The 20,886-nt window shown below is 43.5% G+C and overlaps 1 protein-coding gene across 5 annotated transcripts in view; it reads left to right on the forward strand.

Moving 5' to 3' along the window:
• Positions 1–20,886, forward strand: part of SFMBT2 (Scm like with four mbt domains 2) — a 192,190-nt gene that overhangs the window by 162,337 nt on the left and 8,967 nt on the right. For 3 of the 5 annotated variants that reach the window (XM_037889346.1, XM_037889348.1, XM_037889347.1), the window contains exons 16-20: positions 3,153–3,262; positions 13,835–14,010; positions 16,228–16,400; positions 19,756–20,004; positions 20,171–20,299. In XM_037889346.1, the coding sequence (XP_037745274.1) occupies positions 3,153–3,262; positions 13,835–14,010; positions 16,228–16,400; positions 19,756–20,004; positions 20,171–20,299 (837 nt within the window). The remainder of the gene's footprint in view (positions 1–3,152; positions 3,263–13,834; positions 14,011–16,227; positions 16,401–19,755; positions 20,005–20,170; positions 20,300–20,886) is intronic. The other 2 variants (XM_043520689.1, XM_043520691.1) reach the window with 1 other exon arrangement.

Genomic DNA, 20,886 nt, shown 5'->3' on the forward strand with positions numbered 1-20,886 from the left:
TGTTCTTGATCTCTAACCATCACAGGAGTGAAGTTTTGGAATAGCCTTCCAAGGGAAGCAGTGGGGGCAAAAGACCTATCTGGCTTTAAGATTAAACTCGATAAGTTTATGGAGGAGATGATATGATGGGATAACATGGTTTTGGTAATTAAATATTAATGGCAAATAGGCCCAATGGCCTGTGATGGGATATTAGATGGGGTGGGATCCAAGAAAGATTCTTACCCAGGAAAGAATTTTCTGTAGTATCTGGCTGATGAATCTTGCCCATATGCTCAGGGTTTAGCTGATCGCCATATTTGGGGTCGGGAAGGAATTTTCCTCCAGGGCAGATTGGAAGAGGCCATGGAGGTTTTTCGCCTTCCTCTGTAGCATGGGGCACGGGTCACTTGCTGGAGGAGTCTCTGCTCCTTGAAGTCTGTAAACTACGATTTGAGGACTTCAATAGCACAGATATAGGTGAGAGGTTTTTTGCAGGTGTGGTGGGTGAGATTCTGTGGCCTGCTTTGTGCAGGAGGTCAGACTAGATGATCATAATGGTCCCTTCTGACCTAAATATCTATGAAAAAAAATGGTTTGATTCGTGAAATTCGTGGATGGAGTAGTGTCTAGCTGTGCCAAGAGAAGCAGGCTCCAGGTCCAAATGGGAATCAGCAACATCAAGAGACTCCCAGGGGCACAATCAGACAGTTGATGAAGCATGAGGAGCGGGCAGCTCCTCATGAAGCAAATGAGAGCAAAGTCCATGCAAAGAAGAAGACAATGCTGCAGCACAGCAACCATGCTGTTATGTGTGGGTGACCTGCAGGTAGAAATACAAGAGAAGCAATTGTTACCACATTGACATGCTTCATTCCCTATAGGCTGTCATGAGAATTAGAGGGGGGAAAGGCCATCTCCCTGTCAGTGCAGGATTGTTCACTTCCCCAGGTTACATTTTCTATTGCTGTGTCCAGTCTAGTTTTTAATATGTAAAATAGTTTGGCTGCCACCACTGCCCTGGGGACCCTGTTCTGCAATTCAGTAGCCCTCGGCATTAGGAAGTAAGGGAGGCCACACTCAGGTTGATCAAGCTCTCTCTCTAACAGGCAATTGTTTATTCCGAGCTGGTGCTGGATTTTAAAGACATATTCATGAGAAAGAGATATGGGGCATCTTAGACACAGGCTGGGTAGGGCCTTAGTTCAACAAAACATCTAAGTCTTAAGTGCTTTGCTGAATTGAAGCCTAGATGCCAAGCCTAGCATATCTGAAGGGAGCATCCTTGAACCATCCTGGGGACTGCTCGCAGCCATCCCAAGTGGCTTTTCTCTGCCATTGGCCTTGCTTACATTAGGTCTTTGAGGAAAGCCTGTCATTGTTTCAGAACCACCAGTGCAGTTGTGCTGGTGGTCGCAATGATGGGAGTGTCAGTGTGAACCGAGCACTGGTGTTCACATTGCTGTGTTTTCTGTACCTGCTGGAAGTGAAATGAGGGAGCTTTCACAAAAGAGGTGAGTGTTGTAGACGCAGCTATACAGGCCAGCGAGGGTGGGAGCCCTTAAAAGGCCATTCGACTCCTATAGCTGTGAGTCACACAGGCCAGTGCCACTGATTGGCTGAGAACATATGGATTTGTCTTTTTTTTTTTTTTTTTTGTTGGAAGGCAGTGTGAGCCCCTGGGTAGGACACTAGATTAGGACTCAGGAGACTGGAGCTCTGTTCTTTGCTCTGCCACTAGCCTGCTAAGTGACTGTGGGCAAATTTGTGTCTCAGTTTCCCCATCTGTAAAATGGGGATAATGATCCCTTTCTCCCTTTGAGATCTGTAGGTGAAAAGCATGGTATAAGAACCTGGTGGTATTATTATTAGACCCTCTTGTGGGTATTTCTAAGTTCATTTCTTTCAACGAGCAGTCTTGTGAAATCTACAAAGGTCGAATAACAAATTAATATCTTGCTTCCATTAATAAGCAAACCAGCCAGGCTATTCAAATTATGCCTGCTTTACATTGTAATCTGCAGCATTAAGTGAAATTCATGACTGAAAAGTATCCAGCTTGGTTTCCAAAAATGTCGGCAAGCTCCCAAGACGAGGGCCCTACCAAATCCATGGTCCATTTTGGTCAATTTCATGGTCATAGGATTTTAAAAATCATAAATTTCATGATTACCGATATTTAAACCTGAAATGTCATGGTGTTGTAACTGTAGGGGTTCTGATCCAAAATGTTTTTGGGGGGAGGGTCTCAAGGTTACTGCAGAGAGGTCATGGTATTGCCACCCTTACTTCTGCGGGCAACAGCATTGCCTTCAGACCTGGGCAGCTGGAGAGCAGCGGCTTCTGGCCAGGAGCCCAGCTCTGAAGGCAGTACCACTGCCAGCAGCAGTGCAGAAGTAAGGATGGCATGGGATGGTGTTGCCACCCTAACTTCTGCACAGCTGCCTGCAGGGCTGGGCCCTCGGTTAGCAGCCGCCACGCTCCGGCCACCCAGCTCTGAAGGCAGCAGCGCAGAAGTAAGGGTGACAATACCGTGATCCCCCTAAAATAACCTTGCGACCCCCCCCGCAACCTCCTTTTGGGTCAGGACCCCCAGTTTGAGAAACACTGGTCTCCCCCATAAATCTGTATAGTATAGGGCAAAATTACACAAAAGACCAGATTTCACGGTCCATGACACGTTTTTCACGGCCGTGAATTTGGTAGGGCCCTACCCATGACTGGAAAGGATGCAGGAGATAATCTCTACTGTATGCTATTATGATATTATCAGCTTCTCTCTTGTAATAACGTCTGAAGCCGACCACTGTAGGGGCGGGGTGGGGAGTAGATATGCTTACAGTCAGTTGCAAATCTGTGAAGGATCAAATGTGGGTGTTAAGTATAGCGTGTTAAAACCAACTCCCCCCCCCCCCCCCCGCTACAGAATCATGTAAATACCATAGAATGTTAACATGCACATTGACAGCACCTGGATTATCTTTAAAGCACTTCTTAGATTGTAATCTCTATGGGGGCAGGGACCCCTGTCGTTGTGAATATATATAGTGACTAGCACAAAGGGGCCTTGAGTCAGTTGGTGCCTCCAGGTGCTACGCGAGTGCACAGATGAGGATTGTGACTATGTGGTCGCTCTATTAAAGCTTTCAGTGTTTACTTTTGTCTTTCATTAGGTTCTTAGCATGGTAATCAACGCCGCTTACAAACCAGGGAGCGTTCTCCGAGAACTGCAGCTAGTAGAAGACCCACAGTGGAATTTTCAGGAGGAAACACTCAAGGCAAAGTCAGTATTTCCAAATGTTACCTATTCATTCATTTATTGTCCATTTTGAATAAACAGAGCTGATTGGAAAAACCAAAGGACATTTTCATGACATTTTTCATTTAGGGGGTTTTTTCCCCAAAAAAAGTCTTGATTTTTTTTAAATTTTTTGTACCAGTTCTGTAGCAGTTTAACCATTGAAACAAAATTTTCTTGAATATTTCGTTTCAGGTTGGTTTGGCGGATTTTGGGGAGCAGGACAGATTTTGATAAAAAAAAAAATTAATCAAAATTTCCAATTTTAATCCTTTTCAACCAGCTCTTTTGAGAAATAACTTGCAATGGGAAAACCAGATCGAAGTGTTGATTCAGCAAGTGCTGAGTTTTATGAAATGCTGTTTTGATGTAAACTTCATCTATTATTAAATGGTACTAATCCAATTTGTGGTCTCATAAAATAAAATAAATTTATTATTTTTAATCTCTAATTTAAGGGCCCTTCAGCAAAGAAAGCCATGACAAGAACCAGTGGTTGGAAGCTAAACCAGACAAATTCTGATAAGAAATTAGGCAGCATATATTTTTAACAGTATGTGTGATAAGCTTTTGAAGCAAACTACAAAGGGAAGTAGTACATTCTCCATGTCTTGAAGTTTTCAAATCGGGACTAGATGCCTTTCTGGAAGATGATGATTAGCCAAACATATGTTACTAGGCTCAGTAATAACTGGGTAAAATTCTAAGGCAAGAGGTCAGACTAGATGATGTAATGGTCTCTCTTGACCTTAAAGTCTATGCATTTATGTCTGTTTTATATAATAGTAGACAGTTGTTTGTATTCATCTGTTTCTCCCCCATTAGTATTGAACACTATCGTTATATGTATTGAAATAGTTGGTGCTGAAATACAGTGCTATGGTTTGCTATTGTATTGAATGTTTGGCCATACAGATTCCACGGTTGTTAGCTATTTTCTACTCAGATTGTGAGGTGTAGAATTTAGGACCTTTTACTCTAAAGTCGCTGAACTTGTATCATTTGGCCCAAGGAAGAATCATGGTCAGAAAGGCAAAACTACTCAAAAGTCTTAGCTTTTTGTATGTCATTGTGAATTCAAGAAAGAAGTGGTTTTCTCACACAATTTTAATCTAAGGGAATAGGACTCTTTTATGGAGCAAAAATGAAACCTGTTCCAAATGAAGCTTGTGTTACATTGAAAATGCACAATATTTTTTGTATATTTACAACTGGAAAACATTCCCATCTCCCTGAAATTTTGCATCAGCTGGAATTTGGCAGATGCAAAATGTCAGAAAAAATACTTTTTTTTTCCCAAAATTCGGTAAAAAGAAAGATATAAGCGGTTTGATTTTCATTGGTGCGTTGCTCCTGCAGTTCCTCCTGACATCAGTGGGCGATGCGAGTGCTCAGCACATCTGAAAATCAGGGTATGATTGTCCAGTTTTAGGGCCCAATCCTGTAAACATTTAAGCCTGTGAGAGACTTTGCTGCTGAATGGTCCCATTTGGAATCCAGTGGGATGACTCACTTGAGCAAAATTACTCCCATGTAGAAGTATGTGTACAATCAGATCCTTAAAACAGGAGTAGTAGGACTTACAGGCCCTTTGAAATTCAGCCTGTAGAGGGTGACACAATGAAATATTTGAGCTGGACTGACATTCCTTCCACAAGATAGCAGTTGTGTCTTCTACACCCATCCATACACTAAGTTTACGGAATGCCATGGTCCAGATCTCATAAAAACACTGTCAGATTAAAGCCCCAATAACCTCCAAACTAAGGGTTAGTCTACACTACTGCCCAACCTCGGCGCATCTGCTGAAGACACCCTACGGTGACAGGAGAGCACTCTCCCGTCGGCATAATTACTCCACCTCAACGAGAGCTGGAAGCTATGTCAGCGGGAGATGCTTTAAGTCGACGTAACTTGCGTCGCTCAGGGGAGTGGCTTTTCCACACCCCTGAGCGATGTATGTTACAATGCGGTAGTGTAGACAAGCCCCAAGACTGGTTTGATTTTGGTTTTGTTCATTTTGAGTTTGCTTGGGCTTCTGCCTATATTTCTATTGCATCTGGCTGAACAGAATCAAAACCAGACTCGTGAAATCAAAGGCCGCAGATTTCTGAAGGCGACGCACGACACGTTGCATCAGATATGACAGCCCATGTCACTTCTGAATCCTAAAGAGCTGCTCAGAGCGAGAGTATGTGTGTTTAAACCAAGTTTCAAGAACCCTGGACCACAATGGCATCTTCGAGCAGACTGCTAATGATGACAGCTCTGCAGCCAGCTGGAATGTTCGTGCTGTAGTGTGACATGTCCCGTCACCACCTTCCTTCTGATGTTAAGTGACAACTCCTTAGATCTTGATGGTGTTGCTATTTGTCTTGGGGGAGAGGAAGATGAAGGCTGCCTTCCCACCAGCCTGAAAGCTGAAACGCTGGCCGCCAGGAATAAATTAGCTCCACAGCCGGGCAACCTGTATTCAGTTTACTCTGCTGTCAGCAGCGACCATCATCACGGAATGAATTACAAGAGCCTTGCAAAGAAGACAGAGAATTTAGAGGGTCCAAGAGGATGCATGCACACAGCGAGATCAGTCACGCCCCACCCCCCATCAGTATTCCCTGACAATGGTGTGAGAAGCTAGAAATGTCATGCCCGATCCCCTGAGCCTTCCATGCTCAGAATCCCTACGGGGGTCAACGGGAGCTGCCGGTGCTCAGTCGCCCTGATCATCAGGACACTTATTTCAGTGCCTAAATCTGGATTTACATGCTTGACTTTAGGCACCAAGATTTGAAAGATTGGGCCTTTGAGCCCTCCCAGTGCCCTAGTTTCTACAACTGTAAAATAGGGCTAATCATGCTTCTCCGCCTTCATACTGTGCTTTGAGATCTATGGATGAAAAATGCACAGATATGTGCCTGTCTGGGGCTTGTTTAAACTAGAAACTGAAGAATGTGAACTGTGGCGAATCCACACCAGAGAAAAGATGTGCTCTACCCAGCTCTAGCAGCCAATCTGAGCTGTAGGATTCTGTTAATCTGTCTCTAATCTGAATCCGTTGCTCATTTATACTGCACCACGAGGTTGTGTTGAGTTTCAAACAGAAGGCTGTAAACAGTCAGCCATGCACGCTCCACAAGTACTCCCGTGCCTTTGGTAGGAATTGCTCTAAGATGGAGTCATGGGATGAAACTGAGAAAGGGGAAATATTTTCTGCTCTGGACAGGTTCTTATCTCCTGCACAGCACTGAAGTTAGAAGACAATGCTCTAAACCCCAAAGCGATTTAGTTCCTGTATAGGGTGCTGCAGCATCACAAGTGGCTCAAAAGTCCAATTCTCATACGACTGTCCTTGCCACAGATAATGCAGGCGTAAACAGCAGGGCCAGGAAATGAAGCCGGGGCATGATTGGCATTTGAGGCCTGCTGCCCTTTGCTTTCCTCTCTCTCAGTCACTTCTCTTCAGCCGATTTGATTCCCAGGTGCAGCGCAGCCCTTTAGGGCAGCCTGTTGCGAGCCCCATCTTCCGAGCTTGTGTCACCGTTGAAAGTTTTCAAGTTCCTCTTACAAACATCCTTGAGCCTGGGCCTAGGTCAGCCTGGTGGCTTTGGAGCATTGTAGTAGCTGGGTGAATGTCAGGAAGAACTTTTGAGTAGCCTGAGCAGAGAGAAAGGATGGTCTTGGGGCTGTGCCACTTGGCAGAAATGCAGATGGGCTGACGTCAATTCCTACCTGTGCTACTGACTTCCTTGGGTGACGTTGGTCAAGTCATTTAGTCTCTCTGTATGTCAGTTCCCCATCTGTAAAATAGAGGTAACAATCCTTCATTGCTCCATCCCATCTACTTACATTGCCAACTCTTCAGGTCAGGGACTGTGCTTCACTATGTGCATAGTGGATGGGTCCTGATCTCCATTGGGGCATCTAGATATGATGGTAAAACATAGTAATAATAAACATTTCATCTCATAGAATCTGCGGAATTGTCGTCTGAGGAATGTAGTAGAAGCCCCATAGCATGGTAGATTTAAAGCCAGAGTGGACAAAACATGAATAAATTTACCGTGGGCAACAACCCTGCCTTGGCAGGGGGGTACACTAGACAGATCGAGTAGATCATATCTGTCTCTAGGTTCCATGCATATCTGAATCAATAAAAGATTTCACTCTAACATTCCATCAAAATGGGTTTTTAGAAGAGCAATTCTTAAAATAATTTGCTTTTGTTTAAATAATAATATAATTTTATCATAATATACTAATTTAGGGCCCAGTTGTGGAACACTAACCCTGGTGAATGTAGTAAGATGAGTCCCTGAAACATAAACTCTTGTATTAGAGGCCCAGTCTGAGGACTGAAGCCTGAACCAAAGTACTTCCAGGCATTGCTAAGCAAAGGCTGGGCTGTGAGCCAGAGGCAGGCCCCACTCACAGAAGTTGGCAAGAAGAGGGCTGCTAGAAGCAGGTGCAGCCACACATAAGTGCTAATGAGAGGAACTTGTGCCAAGATGGCATCAGAACACTCCACAGAGATAACAAGGAACAGGCAGGTGCATCTTAAAGGCAGGGTCAAAAGGACAACATGATGGAAAGATTTGTTTGAACCAACATGTAACAGGAGAGAAGCAGCACCCTAATGAATAAACAGGGCTGCACCTCAATACATCAGGAGGGATGAGTAATCTGTTCTGCACCTGTATAAGAATAGGTCTGGAAGGGCACATCATCGTCCAGCCTAGGGGGCAGTGGAGTGTCCCACCACTGACTTGAGCTGTGTCCATTGCCAGGGGGCACATATTTGTAGTATGTCTGGTATAGTCTATAGGGAACTATTACTGTGCTTCATTTGACAATAAACCTGGCTGGGTGCCTTCGTACTTTACTAGAGTCAGTGGTCTTTGGGGGTTCTCTCGGGGTCTGCTGTGTCAGCTATCTGCACAGAGTTGGGGTAGCACACAGAGGGAACACGCACGCAGCCGACTGTTATCATCATCGAACAAGAGCAGAGCACCGCACCGGTAGCTACTGACAACAGTGAACACTTACTTCTAGGAAAAATCCCATTGGTGCTCATGGAGTTACCAACTCAAATAAGTGTTCACCACTGTATGTACGGGTTCTGCAATCAGGGCTTTAATATTTCATGGGATTAGGTCAGCAATAATAACGTTATGATTAAAGATGCATGCAGTGTTGTTGTAGCCGTGTTGGTTCCAGGATATTAGAGAGATAAAGTAGGTGAGTTAATAGCTTTTATTGGGTCAACTTCTGCTGGTGAAGGAGACAAGCTTTTAAGATTAAACAGAGTTCTTCTGGTCTGGGAAATGTACTCCAAGCATCACAGCTAAATACGAAGTGGAACAGATTGTTTAGCATAAGGAGTTAAAACACACGGTAAGATGCCATTCAAGGTGGACAGTAAATATCTCTGTAACTGTAGGACAAAGGGTTATAGATTGTTGTAATGAGCCATAAATCTAGTGTCTCTGTTCAGTCCATGATTTTTAGTGTCTAGCAAAGTTATGAATTTAAGCTCCCAGGCTCGGCTCTTGAAAGTGTTGTGCAGGTTTCCTTTGAGGATGAGGACTGAGAGGTCAGACATAGAGTGATTTGTGAAAAATGTTCACTTCCGGGCCATAGGATGTCATTGTCTGTTACCATTTTTCTGCGTGAATTCATTCAGGAGCATCGCGATTGTCTCATTTCACCCACGTAATTACAGCTGCTTTTGGCTAAAATGTCTCATGCTGATTCTTAGCCCGACGGTGAATATTTTTCAGGGAAGTTTTTGATAACATTTCATTTGGCCATTTTTAAAATGATCCAGGGTGTGTAAAGTGCATATTGGGAAACGGCCTAGGTTGTTAGATAACTTTCAAATGATTAGAACCAGTTTCAAGCTACACCATCCACCTCTGTGAGGTCCCATGTGTGGGTCAGTAGCATTGTTTGGTCGCCTGAGGCTGCAGATAGATCAAATGGGACTGGCACAGAAGTGTAACCTCTCTCCATAACCATGATGAGGCTATGTCAGGAGTGCTCCCAGAGTGAATGCCAAGGCCCAGAGTGAATGCCAAGGCTCAGACTGAATCCTGATTACGAGGAGTCTAAGATGTTGGTGGAAGATTAGATGCTGCTAGAGTAAGGTCATGGCCACATTTTCATTGATTTTGCCTACAAAGGGAGGCAGTAATTTGTGAGCTCATTGGCATCCAGGATTATTTATTTTTTGGAGAATTTGCTAGAAAAAAACCCACATGCTTCAAGGAGTCAGGATCTCGTATAGAAACATTGAGGGTTTATATCGGTAGCAGTCCCAGTCTGCGTTGGATTTCACCAGCCATGAAGGGCAGGGTCCAGTTCGTATTTAGTGGCTCAGATGTTCTTCAGATCCGCTCGTGCTGTATTTGTGAGAGCTGCGGTTTGTCTTAGGGATGGTGGGGGTTAGCATGGGGTGTTTGTGGTGGGTACTTTGTGTCTGCAAGACACTCCCTCATATTCAGTTGATTTTTTTTCAGTGAGGTAAGCAGTGAGTTCCTTGCTGAGGAAGGGGGCTGGGTCCAAGAACTGTTGAAGGAAATTCAAGTTTGCTAGTCAGTTGACTATTCAAAATAGCCCCAATGTTCAGTGGGACTATTGGCTTAATTCTGAAACGGTTAAGTCCTTTGAGTATTGCTGAGAGCTCCTGCTGTTTGAAATATCTGTTTAGCACAAGGCTTTTCATGTCTTGGAGGATGCCTTAGCTTGTTTTTTCTAGTAAATTCTCCTATATGGGTCATTACTGTAGGGATCTTTGAAGATTCTTTTTCCTTTGGCTTTAGATGTAAAACAAGTAATTAGAAAAGCAAGATTGTTCAACTGAGCTTAACGCTACAGTTGATACTGCTGAACTTTAAAGCCTTACAGTGATCCCAGGTTATTAGTGCAGGATGCTTATTACTTAAAAGTAGCTGGCAAAATGAGATTCTTATCATGATGGAAAATATAATATCAATAACTGTAATATTTTTAATGGCACTAATGGAAAAATGGTTTTCTAACTGCAGCCAGTGTAGGTCTTTTCCTGAGGCTGTCAGAGGGTAGTTCAGATTACATTAATGACTTTAGTGTTAAAAGGTTTAAAGAGTGGTACGTATGGAAAATATTAATAAATCTTGTTTTACAGAGACACTGCCAAGACCAGAATCATGTTTAAAATTATATTCCATTTCTGTAGCCACTAAGAACAACTTGAGTCATCGAGACAGATTTAATTATAAAATTCACATTTGTATTTCCCCATCCATCCTGGGTCTTCATTCTTTGTATCTCACCTGGACAATGAAATGACTGGTCTGTTTTGTTTTTTTTTCCTTCTTGTTAGTTCCACCTTTTTGCTTTTGCAGGCCCTGTAGTACAATGCTATCCTCTTTGGGATCATAGCACCACAGGGCATGGTACCCATTTAAGGATGAGATTCTGCCGTTCTTACTCCTGTTAAGTGGTGCATGTGGGACTTTGAGCTCAAAGTGTTTAGTTTGTGAAAAAGAAGATGTGGAGCAGTGGTGTAGCAATAGAAAAAGAAGTAGTTGAAATAACCTAAACTCCCTATTCACCCATTGAAAAGTGGATTAACTCAGTTTATCTGATGTTTACCCTTGACTACACTACTGATCAAGAGGTAACTTCATTTAAGGAATAGAAATACCTTCACAAGGAGAAAATATCAGATGCTAAAGGGCTATTTAACCCAGTGGGAAAAGGTACAACAAGAATCAATGGCTGGAAGTTAAATCCAGATATATTCCAATTAGAAATAAGGTACAACTTTTTAACAGGGTTATTAACCATTGGAACAAAGTGCCAAGGGAAGTGGTGGATTCTCCATCACTTGATGTCTTCAAATCACGACTGGACGCCTTTCCGGAAAAGATTCTTTAGCTAAGCACAAGTTATTGCAGCCCAACACAGATGTAACTGGATGAAATTCTCTGGCCCGAGTTACACAGAAGATCAGACTAGATGATCTGATAGTCCCTTCTGGCCTTAAAGTCTATGCATCTATGAATTAAAGGTGGAAGAATTTGTCCCCTAGGAAGGACTGGTTTCTGTTGGTGTTATTTCCCATAGAATCATTTCTGTTCACATTAGGTTTTGTAGAACCCGTTTGAACCATGATTTCCTCTGCTCCCCCGGCAGTCATGCCATCTGTGCAATGGGACATTGTTCTCTTACCTCTTGGGAGGGGAAAGGCAGCGTTTTTTCCATTTTGTACAGCATGCCTGTTGGAGTCTCTCGAGATGCATAAACAATCAGATCATTTGAAAACACATGGGAGTACTCATGAGTTAGGACCAGATTTTTAAAGGTATTTAGGCGCTAACTCCCATTGAATTCAGAGGGAATTAGGTACCTAAAGTACAGTGACTGTAAAGCATTGTATCATTGCTATTATACCCTAGCACCATTTGCAGTCAGCATAGTAATGGGCAGTATCATTTGCACCTTGCTGACCCTTGATCACTTATTGTTATGGAAAAACAAAGTTCAGATAATATTTAGTTTTCCCCCTAAATTGCCATTGAATAAAGGCCTCTGAGCATCACGGACACTGATAACTTGCAATGGTCCTGAGGCTCAGATCTTAAAGTACCTCCGCATTTCCAGAACAGGATTGTGGTGGTTGGACTAAAAGAAGGAAGTTATGCTTTAACAGGTACCCTCTGAGTTATGGCATAACTTTCAGTCTTAGAGTGATGGGTCATTTAAGGATGCCTCTCCTCACATCTGTCTGGTCCTCTCTCCTTTATTCCACATCCCACTGTCCTCTCTTCACTCCGCTCCGAGTCTGCCTGGTAGCATCTGCCCTCCTGGCCCCAGTGCTGCTGTCGCACGTGCTGCCTGCATCCCTTCTCCCATCCATCTTGGCCACAGTGTCTTTGCTCTTCATCAGTTCCAGTCCAGTGAGCTCTTTTTACTTTTCTCTCCTCTGCCCATATTTATAGGACCAAACCACTGCTCTACCATGCATTCGCTCAAGTGTCTCTCCTGCTGCCATTAGGCACACTGTGTAAGACGTGCTTTAAAAACCGGTGTCTCGCGGTTTACACTAGCTTTTACGCTGCTATTTAATCAATTATGTGGACAAGTGGTTTTTCAAAGTTCACCGCTCCAGTATATTACACAAGGTATGGAAGTCTACCTTCCTTCAGCCATTTATTGCACAAAAATGCTCTATATAAAACACCATAACGAAAGATTTAATAGCACATGATTTAGGGCTAACCTCTGCCTTATGAATCTGAGCTCCGAATATTCCCCTAGGAATTCCAGGCACTTAGGCCTCTCCAAAGCCCAAAGAAATGAATGGAAAGGCTCCCATGCACTTCAATGGGCTTTGGAAGAAGCACAGAGAAGAAGAGCAGAATACTGGAGGCAGAGTCCACTGCAAAGATCTGAGAGCTGAATTTTTCTTCTAACATTTACTCTTCTCCACTCCTGGCAAAGTACTTAGGCCCAGATTCTCAAAGGTATTTAGGCACCCAGCTCCCATGATTCCAATGGGAGCAAGGTGCCTAAATATCTTCGAGGATCTGGATCTTTGGGGGCCTGATCCTAACGCTCGTGAAGTCATTGGAAAGGTTCCTGTTGACTTCAGTGCGTTTTGGGACAGGCCCCTCAGTTACTGAACGAGCCGTTTAAATTATGGCACAATGAAGAACACCAGAAAATAAACAAAGTCAAACCCATCACAGTAAAAAGCCACATGATGCGGTATTACTAAACGGGGGACCTACCATCCAGACAAACAGTGACTCAGAGTGAAAACCTCTTGGAAGATGGAGCTTCAGGATGAAAGCAGAAATGGATGGTCTCCAACAGAGGTCCAGCAGGAGCAATCTCTGCACCCTGTGGCTACCACGGTAGAATCTTGTTCAGTGCTGGTCCCCCTAAAAGACAGGTGACCCCAGAGAGCACCTACCCACGCGGAGGAGGCTTGTGAAGCAGGTCTCAGCTAGGACCATGAATTGACATTTCTTCAGAAAGCCACCCAGTGCTTGCAACTGTACCACCATAAGTCCTTACTGCTCACGGCTCTTTACCGCCTGTCAGCATGCCAGGCAGAGATGGTAATCCTGGGCCCATGGGTCTGCAGACCGGGAGTGTGCAGAACCATAGAATAAAACGCAATGCAATATAGCATCCCCGTTGACAGCTCCCACAGTTGTGACCTTGCTGTCATCTTGTGCTCTCTTCTCTCCCACCTTCTCCCCAAACAGCCAGTCTTCCGATGCCCTAAACCCACAGCTCCAAACCTTGTCCACCCTGTGGTCTCCCTGACCTTGAGTACTGTAACCTTCCCCGCCAGCTTTACTGCATCCTGCCTTTCCTCATTTTAGTGTATCTGAAATACAATTGTTACAACCAGGATGTCTTAATTCTGCCCTTCAGTACATTGGTCGTCCCCCCGCCCCAAAGTCAGTGAGAGGATCATCTACGTTATAGAGGGCAGAACTGGGTTTATGGCATCCACTGTTCTTACTTCATAGTTATGTGTGATCTTGCAATATTCTTTCCTAGATACAGAGGGAAAACGTACAGGGCAACAGTCAAGATTGTGCGAACGTCTGATCAAGTGGCAGATTTCTGCAGAAGAGTCTGTGCAAAACTGGAGTGCTGTCCAAATTTGTTTAGCCCTGTGCTGGTCGCCGAAGTCTGCCCTGAGAACTGCTCCATTCATACCAAAACGAAGTACAGTGAGTATCAGCCAAACTATTGCTCTGTTGCTAGAAAGGAATCAGAGCCGTGGGAGGATGTTCATGATATAGTCATAAAAATAAATGTCATTTGATACCTACCTTTCTTTCTTTCTTACCTGTAGCATAAGATATTGCAAATAGTAACACCAAGGCAGCAAAATGCAGCATGTCCTTTGGGCTGAGCTCACCGATTGGTTCTCAGCACCCTAGGCCTGCACTCTCTAGCACAGGGAACTGAGCACTCACCAGATCACCCTGAAACCAAGCCAGACAGACCCACAGTGGGATATGTGCATGGGAGGTCACAAACCCAGTCCTCCATGGTCTCCCTCCAACTTCACGCCCCAAGGATCTTTGCTTGGCCTGCCGTTGTGTTTGCTTTTTCCCATGGACTCTTTGTGTCCTCTCTGTCTACAAAAGGTTGCCAGATGGAGTATCTAATGTTTTCCAACTCGGCCCGCCTGTTACATTAAGGCTACGTCTAAACAACACACCACTTTCAGCAGTGTGCAGCTAGCAGTGAAAAGCAGGCTGCATCTACCCTGCAGTGTGTAGCTACCCGTGTCTGTGAAAGGCTCTGCTGGAGAAGCTGCCTTTCCCTGTGGAAGAGCAGGGCTCCAGCAGCCGGCAGCTGCTAGCTTTTCCCTGTTGCTGGAATCTTTTCCTGAGCCGGAGAAGGGCTTCAGCCGCAGCAGTAGGGTGGCCACTCACGCCATTCCTAGATCAGTTGTTCCAGGAAAGGCGTGGGCCTGCCCCCTGCTCCCCCCGCCTGTGTGGCCCTGTCTCCACCAGCATGACCTCACGTTAGGTCATACCACCTGGGCATGCCATTTTGAAGAGCATGCTGCTGGTGTGATCTCACACACCCGGTGCAGGTCCAGGTACATACCCACACCCTTCAGCTGTGTCTTTACTGCCTCCTCATCTGCACTGCTATTTATACCTGTGCTGTCCATGGATGTGCACCCCGCACTGTCAGAAAAACTCTGCGGTACGCATCCTTAGAAGATGAGTTTGGTTGGTTACTGCACTATTTGCCATTCTTTGTTCTTTTCACCTCTGCAGTATCAGGTGTTTACTTTCACGACTATGCACCAACATCCAGTTGGTGGTGATCTTGTGTAGGCTGTATTTTGCCTAACTTTTAAAGGAGTAACTTCTTTGGACCACATGATTCACTGCTAATAAGTCAAATTCTGATCTGTTGCACCACTATAAAGCTGGAGCGTGTCTGCCAAAATCTATGGCATGGCCCTGGATTTACATCTGGGGAGCAGAGACTCCAATTGAGCACGCAAGTGCATCCTTATTCAGGAAGGCTCTCGCTTAAAGTTAAGCACATGCTCACGCCTCCCTGAAGTCAACTTTGCTGAATAGCAGTGGACTGCTGAATCAGGTCCTGAAGGTAGAACTGGGTTACAGTCTCCTCTCACACGAATTTTACACCAGTATAATTTTACTGATTTCAAATGAGTCACTCCTGACTAACAGCACAGTGAAAGGAGAATCGGGCCCTATGTGTCTAAAAACAGCTAATATGCAGTTTGGGACTAGTCACCGTTACATAGAGAAATATTTATTATTTTAGGACCTGAGCCAAAGCCCACTGAAATCAACAGAAGTCAGATATTTGCTGCATTGACTCAAGAAATACTTTGGCCATGATATTCAGAAGAGCTGAATGCTGGAAGCTCCCATTGAAGCAGATGGCAGCTGCAGACTCTCTGCACCGTTGAAAGTTAGGCCTGTAATTTTCATGCTGTGAACTTCAGGATCTGACCCAACTGGAGCCTCAGCTACCCAGATGTAAATCCAGGGCAACACCATAGATTTTGGCAGATAACACTCCAGATTTATAGTGGTGCAACAGATCAGAATTCTTATTCATTTCTTACTCGGGCAAAATTCTCAGCATGTACAGCAAAAGTTTTGTCTAAGTATTAAGTAAGGACTTCAGGATTTAACCTATAGTGAATAAATATGTATGAATGGATGTCTAAATTCTAATAGTTTTACCCATTTTGTGACAATAGGCCAAGACAGCATCAGGTATTTCATTGATCCTTGGGACATTGTCTGACAATCAAGATTTCTTTAGAGTTCCCTGTGAAAGCTGCTTTGAAGTAGTGGTGTATTACATTGGATCGATAGCATAAAGCAAGCAAAAGCTTGATTTTCTGTATGGTTATGTTTTTACTGTATGTTTTGCTCCAGCCTATTATTATGGGAAGAGGAAAAAAATCATTAAGCCTCCAATTGGGGAAAATAACAACATGAAAAGTGGACACATCAAGCCAGCAAGACGCAGAAAGAGGCGGAAATCCATTTTTGTACAGAAGAAAAGGAGGTCGTCTGCTGTCGATTTTAACGCTGTGGGATCTGCAGAGGTACACGCTGGATTGTGCTCATTCGCCTGGCTATAGAACGGTGCTCCACACATGACACTGCTTTTTAGAAATATAAATTTTCAACAAGCACCCTGGGGCTGCCCTTCGCCTTTGGGAGGAGCTCCCCATACATATCCTGAAAGCCACCTCACTGTCCTCCTTCAAATCTCTCCTTGAATCTCTGCTTTGCTGTGATGCCTACAAAAGTTTTACCGTAGTTAAGCAGCTGACATGCTCATTGTCTCATTGTTCTTGTGCTCGATGATCTGTCTGTCTGTTTGTATCCATCCATTGTCTCTTGTCTTCTACTTAGATTGTAAGATTTTGGGAGCAATGGCTGTCTTTTTGTTTGCGTTTGTACAGCACCTAGCACCTACAGTGGGGTCCTGGTCTGTGACTAGCGCTCTGAGACAGTACTGCAATACAAATGCTAGATGCGGAAAGGACATTTATAAGTCACACTTGAGTCAGCATGGGTATCAATACTCTATTAATTACTTATTGCTTAATATTTTAAGTTCACAGTATGTAAAATTGTTCTAGGTGCTTTACAGAACAAGTGAAAGGCAAGACCATCCCAATGACTCTACATTCTATGGCCTCAATCCTACAAAGATATAGGCCTTGTCTACACACTCGCGTGAACTGGTGCAGTTAAACTGGTCTCATGTGGACACTTATTTCTGTTTAAAAGTGACTTATTTTGGTTTAGCTTAAACCCGTGTCTAATCAACTTCACCTAAACCCAGATAAACTACTCTTGAACAGAAATAAGTGTCCACCCAGGCTTTGCAACCGATTTAACTAAGCTTGTTTGAAATAACACCTGAAGTTAAACCAGTGCAACAACAGTATCGACAAGCCCTTATCCACACACTTAACTTTCCACACGTGAGTAGACCATGTGAATCCAATGGCATTACTCATGGGTAAAGTTAAGCACCTGTTAAGGCCTGGTCTAAACTTAAAAGCTTTGCTGACATAGCTATGTTGGTTAGGAGTGTGAAAAAAATCCCGCTTCTAACCAGCATAGCTCTGCTGGCAAAACCCCTAGTGTAGACATAGTTATACTGGCAAAAAAGGGCATTTTGCTTATTTCATTCAGGTAACTGTTACAGGTTACAGTAGAACCCGTGAGTTACGAACACCTCAGGAATGGAGGTTGTTCGTAACTCTGAAATGTTCATAACTCTGAACAAAACATTAGGGTTGTTCTTTCAAAAGTTTACAACTGAACATTGACTTAAAACAGCTTTGAAACTTTACTATGCAGAAGAAAAATGCTGCTTTCAACCATCTGAATTTAAATGAAACAAGCACAGATACAGTTTCCTTACCTTGTCAAATCTTTGTTTATATTTTCCCTTTATTTTTTTCAGTAGTACTGTACTGTATTTGCTTTTTATTTTTTTTCTCTCTGCTGCCTGATTGCACACTTCCAGTTCCAAATGAGGTGTGTGGCTGACCAGTCAGTTTGTAACTCTGAGGTTCATAACTCTGAGGTTCTACTGGATATCTACAGAAGCACTCTTTTGCCATCTAAGCTGTCTCTCCACTAGGAGGGTTTGCCAGTATAGTTATAGCTGAAAACCCTTTGAATGTAGACAAGGAGCAAGTGTTTGTGGGACTTGGGCCCAAATCATACACACATCAAAATCAGGTGTGGACTGAAGTCAATGGGAGCCTTTACACTATCTCCAATGACCTTTGGATCAGACCCTAAGCAAGTGAGATAAATGGAAGTGGCGTGGCTTGGTGATGTTTAGGGTTTGTCTGCACAGCGAAAGCTGCACACAGACTAACCTGCCCGAGCTAGCTTAAATCCAGCTAGCATGGGTAACATTAGTAATGAAGACAGCAAAGTGTGGGCTTCAGAGCGCGCTAGTGAGCCAAGTATATACTCAGGCTCCATGCCAGGGTTATACGCCATGCTCTGAAACCCACGCTGCTCCGTCTTCGCCGATATTGTTCCCGGGACTGCTGGATTCAGTCTAGCTCAGGTAGGCTGTGCCATGCACAGGTTTTGCTGTGTAAATCTACCCTTGGAGTGGTAAGATTTGTGTGCCCCTGAATGGTGCAGTTAATAGTCAATATGACTTCTTGTAACACACAAAACCATAAATTGTAAGACAAGACAAACCGGGCTGCCTTAATACCCACTCAAGCCCTTCCAAATTAATGGGCTTGAATGTTTGAAAATGATGGCAGGATTACAGTATAGTCATCCTTGGCCAAATTCTGATTTCTCAATAAGAAAACCCAAACGTGGGCAAAACGACACACTGACGCTTACTGAAGCTCAAATTCTGAGCAGCGTTTCATCTGTTGTGTGCATTTACATATATATGTTCAGTGTCCAGCATTTTCTGTTTATGAGGGGCATTGTAGAGTTACAAATTTGGAAATACTGTGCTTATTAGAGCTGATGAGGACCTGGATTTTCAGCTTTGCAGGAAATTGTTAATTTTTTTCCATCCAAAACGCAACTGTTAATTTTTTTCCATCCAAAACAGAATGAAAATCAGAAAATTTCAATTTCCCACTAAATGAAATTCTGAAAAAACTCTGTCGGGTCGATCCAAATGTTTCCTTTTGATAAAATCAAAACATTTCCAATTTTTCACTTTTTTAAACATTTTTTTTACATAAAAACAATTAATACCCTATTTGGAAAATCTAAATATTCCATTCTGAAAATATGAAAGGGGGACATTTTAACGTCATCAGAATGCTTTGTTTCGATTTTTGTTGCCTAAACAAAATTTCATCAAAATTGACACATTTTTCTAAATGTTTCCGTTTCAGTGAAAATGGTATTTTCCAGTAAAAAACTTGAAACGAAACATTTTTGACTAGTTTTTAATGCTTCTTTTTAACGGTCAGGGTAATTAACCATTGGAATAGATTATCAAGGGATGTGGTACATTTTTCCATCACTTTGAGGTCTTCAAAAGAAGAATTCTTTGAAATCTCATTTGCTTTTCTTGGACAATGAAGAAAAGACTGGTCAGTTTCATTTTTCCTAGTCAGTTTCACTTCCCAGGTCTCATGCCTTAGCACAAGATTGCAATGTTAGAGTTGCAAGCACTGCAGAGGAACATTCACACTGAAACGAAAACCTGTTTTCATTGACATTTACACAAAAAAATAGGACTACAAATTCATTTTAATACTAGGTTTTGAAATCAAATCTAAATTTGGGGGCCTAAATGGTATGACACTGTGGCATATATAGGGGTATAATTCAGCTGAAGTCAGTGGTGTGACTCTGGATTGACACTAGTTTCAATGAGAGTAGAATGTGATCTCATGTTAAACCCTATGTCATAATGTTTCCGTGACAATCTCGCTCTAGGAAAGCGAAGAGGAGGAGCCAGACGCTATGGAAGATGAGACAGGGAGCGAAGAAACCAGCTCAGAGCTACGTGATGACCAGACTGACACCTCCTCTGCTGAGGTACCTTCAGCCCGACCAAGAAGAGCAGTGACATTACGAAGCAGCACGGAGTCAGACAGACCCCCTCCCATCGAGAGAGCTAGAAGGGGCCGCAAAACGCCGTCTCTCTCATGCGCTGAAGGAGAGAAGTGCACTCAAGTCAAGGAAGTGAGTATATTGGTGGACTTCTTAGCTTCCAATTCATGGCAATATTTTTTCCTTCGATGTAACCTTCTGTATCAGGTGTTAACCATCTGCAGAGTGCACCACATGCTCTACAGATGAGTCATTCTGGGCACTGACATTTTCTTTACAAGTGTTCTGGCGCTTGCAGGAAATAAAGCAAGAAGAGGAAGAGAAGCTCATCCTCGACAGCAATCCACTGGAGTGGACAGTGACTGACGTTGTGAGGTTTATTAAATTGACAGACTGCGCTCCCCTAGCCAAAATATTTCAGGAACAGGTATGCTGCCTCATCTTACCTCTCTCTGGGTGCAGACACTGTAGTAATGGTGTTTATTCACAGCACAGGAAAGTGTAACTGAGCCTTTATGAAAAGGTTGAAGAATAGATCTTTCTTGTTCATTAAGGGTGAAATTCACCCGTGTCAGGGTCAGTATGAGGCCCATGCATCACCTGCACCCTTAAAATCGGGCTTAGGTGGCACTTAAATGGTACGTAGGAGATCTGATGTCACAAGTGTGACTGTCACCCTATCTAATTAGATGAAGCACTGGACCAGGACGCAGAAGACCCAGATTCTGAATCAGTGGATGGCTTCGGGCTAGGTCGAAATTGTCTGACTGAAATTCGGCACCAAAATCCATAGGCAGGCTCCTAAAAACGTATCCTGATTTTAGGATGTTCTGAACGCTTCCAATTAAAGGCAATTAAATCTGCGGGAGCTCAGTACTTCTGTCATCAAGCTAATAGTGTCTTGCGATGGGTCCTAGATAGATAGAACTAGTCACTCCTCCGCTAATGAATAACATCCACCGCTATCAAATTCATGCTAAAGGGGGGATCTCTAGTAAATAATATCTCAAGACA

The sequence above is a fragment of the Chelonia mydas genome, chromosome 1, assembly GCF_015237465.2.
Source record: "Chelonia mydas isolate rCheMyd1 chromosome 1, rCheMyd1.pri.v2, whole genome shotgun sequence".
In the NCBI taxonomy this organism is placed as follows: domain Eukaryota; kingdom Metazoa; phylum Chordata; order Testudines; family Cheloniidae; genus Chelonia; species Chelonia mydas.